The sequence below is a fragment of the Myripristis murdjan genome, chromosome 2, assembly GCF_902150065.1.
Source record: "Myripristis murdjan chromosome 2, fMyrMur1.1, whole genome shotgun sequence".
Classification (NCBI taxonomy): domain Eukaryota; kingdom Metazoa; phylum Chordata; class Actinopteri; order Holocentriformes; family Holocentridae; genus Myripristis; species Myripristis murdjan.
Genome location: NC_043981.1, coordinates 7825750 through 7828793, shown reverse-complemented (window position 1 = coordinate 7828793; position 3044 = coordinate 7825750). Strand labels below are relative to the sequence as shown.

At 38.4% G+C, this 3044-nt stretch overlaps 1 protein-coding gene across 1 annotated transcript; it reads left to right on the top strand.

The window, feature by feature from the left end:
• The first annotated feature begins 1069 nt into the window (after positions 1-1069).
• LOC115373522 (C-X-C chemokine receptor type 1-like) lies at positions 1070-2140 on the top strand. Its single transcript, XM_030071971.1, has one exon. The coding sequence runs from the start codon at positions 1088-1090 to the stop codon at positions 2138-2140; it is 1053 nt and encodes a 350-aa protein (XP_029927831.1). The 5' UTR covers positions 1070-1087.
• The last annotated feature ends 904 nt before the right edge of the window (positions 2141-3044 follow it).

The window sequence follows — 3044 nt, the reverse complement described above, 5'->3', positions numbered from 1 at the left end:
TAATGCCATAATAAACATTAAGTAACAGGTAATAAATATTAAGTAATAGTTAACTAACCGTTAACTAATGTCTCTACGAATCATTTACTAATGCTGTTCATGCTAAGGTATTAATTTATATGTTATTTAAGGGTTATTGTAGATATTATTAACATTAATAAATGCCATAATAATCATTAACTAACAGTTAATTAACCATTACGGCATTAACTAACGTTAACTAATGTTAATTGTTGTTAAGTGTTACCAGTTAGTTTTATGTTTATTGAAAAACACTGCATGCAAAGATAATAAAGAACCACACCGGTCTTATTTTGACATTTCATCAACAGCTGAAATTATGTTTCTCCAGCACCAATGTCGGTTGCATAACTGCATATATGTGCTTTTGGTAGCTCAGAAGTTAAAGCTAATTTTCCCCAAAGTACAATCACTCATATTCAAAAAATGAGAAAAACTGCAATGTAAAACTTGAAAGTTGCTGGTCAAAATAGGTTCAGTGTGGTCTTTTAAAGTTCTACTAAGCAGCGTCACACTTTGGCAGCTCCAAATGGCAGTAGAAGATAAAATGTTTGAATTTGAAAAAAAAAAAAAAAAAAAAAAAAAAAGAGGTTCTTTATCACTCTGGAATTATATATGTGATGTCCAAATAGTTTGCTTGTGTCAGGGAGAAAGTATAGAATTTTGCTTTTAAATTTTGTTTCGTCACGTCCAAGTGTTCATACACAACACCAGAAATTTATTTGGACAAATAGAATATACTGCGGGGTTTTAAAGGTGCACTATGCAAAATTTGTGAAGGCTTATATAAGTGACATAGAGAGTAAGCATTTATAATTTTCAGTCAGACTGATTTACCTGCTTGTTCCACAGTTGTTCTCTGCTGAGTCTGTCAGGGTCCTTATTTAACTCAACCCTTTGCAATTTTTCATAGCGTACCTTTAAGTGGTAGTCATGGTAATAAAATCCTGCTTAGTGCAGGTTTCAATCATAATGAACTGATGCATAAATGCAGTAGAATTTATGTGTTTTTGGAGGGATTGTGCCCCAGTGTCATGACAGTGTCCATCTTTCTTCATCCATAGCCATGTCCATCGTCATTAACTTTGAAGATTACTATGATGAGCTCAACTACACCATCCCAGACCCAAAGACTTTATCATGCGAGCCTGAACAGCTGGGTCCCTCTGCAGCTGTGGCCCAGTGCGCCATACTGGTAGTCATCTTTCTTTTAGCAATACCAGGAAACATAATAGTTGGTTGGGTGATTTGTGCCAATTGGCGGTCCATGAATCCATCAGACGTGTACCTAGTTCACCTGACTATAGCAGATACTCTGCTAGCCCTCACTCTCCCATTTTGGGCTGCGGCAGTGATCCATGGCTGGATCTTTGGAGACTTTATGTGCAAGTTTCTCAACCTCACCATTGAGGCAAATTTCTACACTAGCATCATCTTCCTGGCCTGTATCAGTATTGATCGCTACTTTGTGATTGTGCACGCTGCTGAGACTCATCGTGACCACAAGAGGATATGCAGTTGGTTTGTCTGTGCATCAGTTTGGGCCCTTGGCTGGGCTCTTGCACTGCCTGCACTTTTTAACGATGCGTTCAAACCAAACTCTGACTCCAACAGGATCATTTGTTCTGAGCGCTATGACCTTGGACAGGCTGCCTTATGGAGACTTGTGACTCGAGGGTTCCGCCACATCCTGGGCTTCTTGCTCCCACTGGTTGTCATGGTAACCTGTTACAGCATCATCATCACAAGGCTGCTGCGTACCCGTGGGTTCCAGAAACACCGAGCCATGCAGGTGATAGTAGCCGTGGTGATTGCATTCCTGCTCTGCTGGACACCCCATCATCTGACACTGATCGTGGATACACTCATGAGGTTTGATGTGGTGCCAGGCGACTGTGCTGCAAGGAAATCAGTCAACACAGCGCTGAATATCACCCACAGCCTGGCCCTGTTCCATAGCTGCATCAACCCCATTCTGTACGCCTTTGTTGGAGTGAAGTTCAGGAAGAACCTCAGGCTGCTTGTTCAGAGGAAACTCAGGATGCAGGAGAGGATGTCAGGCTCCAGATTCAGCAGGTCGACATCTCAGACCTCTGGCAGCAACGGGGCTCTCCTCTGAAAGCGTGGTGGACATCAATACATTTCCTGAAGGTTTCAATTAATTTTCAGCTGATTAAATCAAGATGAACTTGGTTTACAGCTGAAGAAGGTGAACAATTTCACTTAACAATTCCCTGTTGTCAACCATGGAAATGTATTCTGGGGCAATTGTAGACAGGCCCAAAGAAATAATAATAATAATAATAATAATAAAAATGGAAATTATAATTGCATTGTGCCATGTTGGTGGTGAATGCTAACCAGAATTACATGGGCCAGTTGCTGACTGCAGGCTAATTCTTGTTGCACTGGACAAAAAGCCAAAGGATAAACAAATTGAATTCCAAGCTAAATTTGGACTATCAAGTTTTGTTTAACAGGTAATAGTGTGTGAGAAAATAGAAGTAGTGAAGTGGAAAATACACAACACCATTAATGGGCTACAGAAAATTGACTTTTATACTATTCAATGACATTTTACCAACCAGCTCTAAAATTGAACTGATTATGTTGACTTTGCAGAGCTCTTATCCTTAAAAATGTCAATATCAACATTTTTTGATGCAGTTTTTTTTTTCCTTTTTGGAAACACAACTCATTAAAGCATTGTATCTATCTATCTATCTATCTATCTATCTATCTATCTATCTATCTATCTATCTATCTATCTATCTATATAATATTTATTTTATATTGTTATTTATATTATATTTATTTATATTTGTTGTCAGAGGTTTTTAAGCAGCCAGAGTGATAATGTTGGGAGTTTGGAATAATACAGCTTAACCAGTTGGTCATCTACACTATAAATCTTTTCTTTTCTTCAAACTCAAAAAAACGTTTGGCATAAAGAGTATCTAGTTGACTAATCATCACCTTGGTCCTCTAGTTGTAAGGTACATTGCTGCCATCAGGTGGTTATA

Coding starts and splice junctions, on each gene's coding strand:
- LOC115373522 (XM_030071971.1), top strand. CDS start 1,088: ATGTCCATCGTCATTAACTTTGAAGATTACTATGATGAGCTCAACTAC.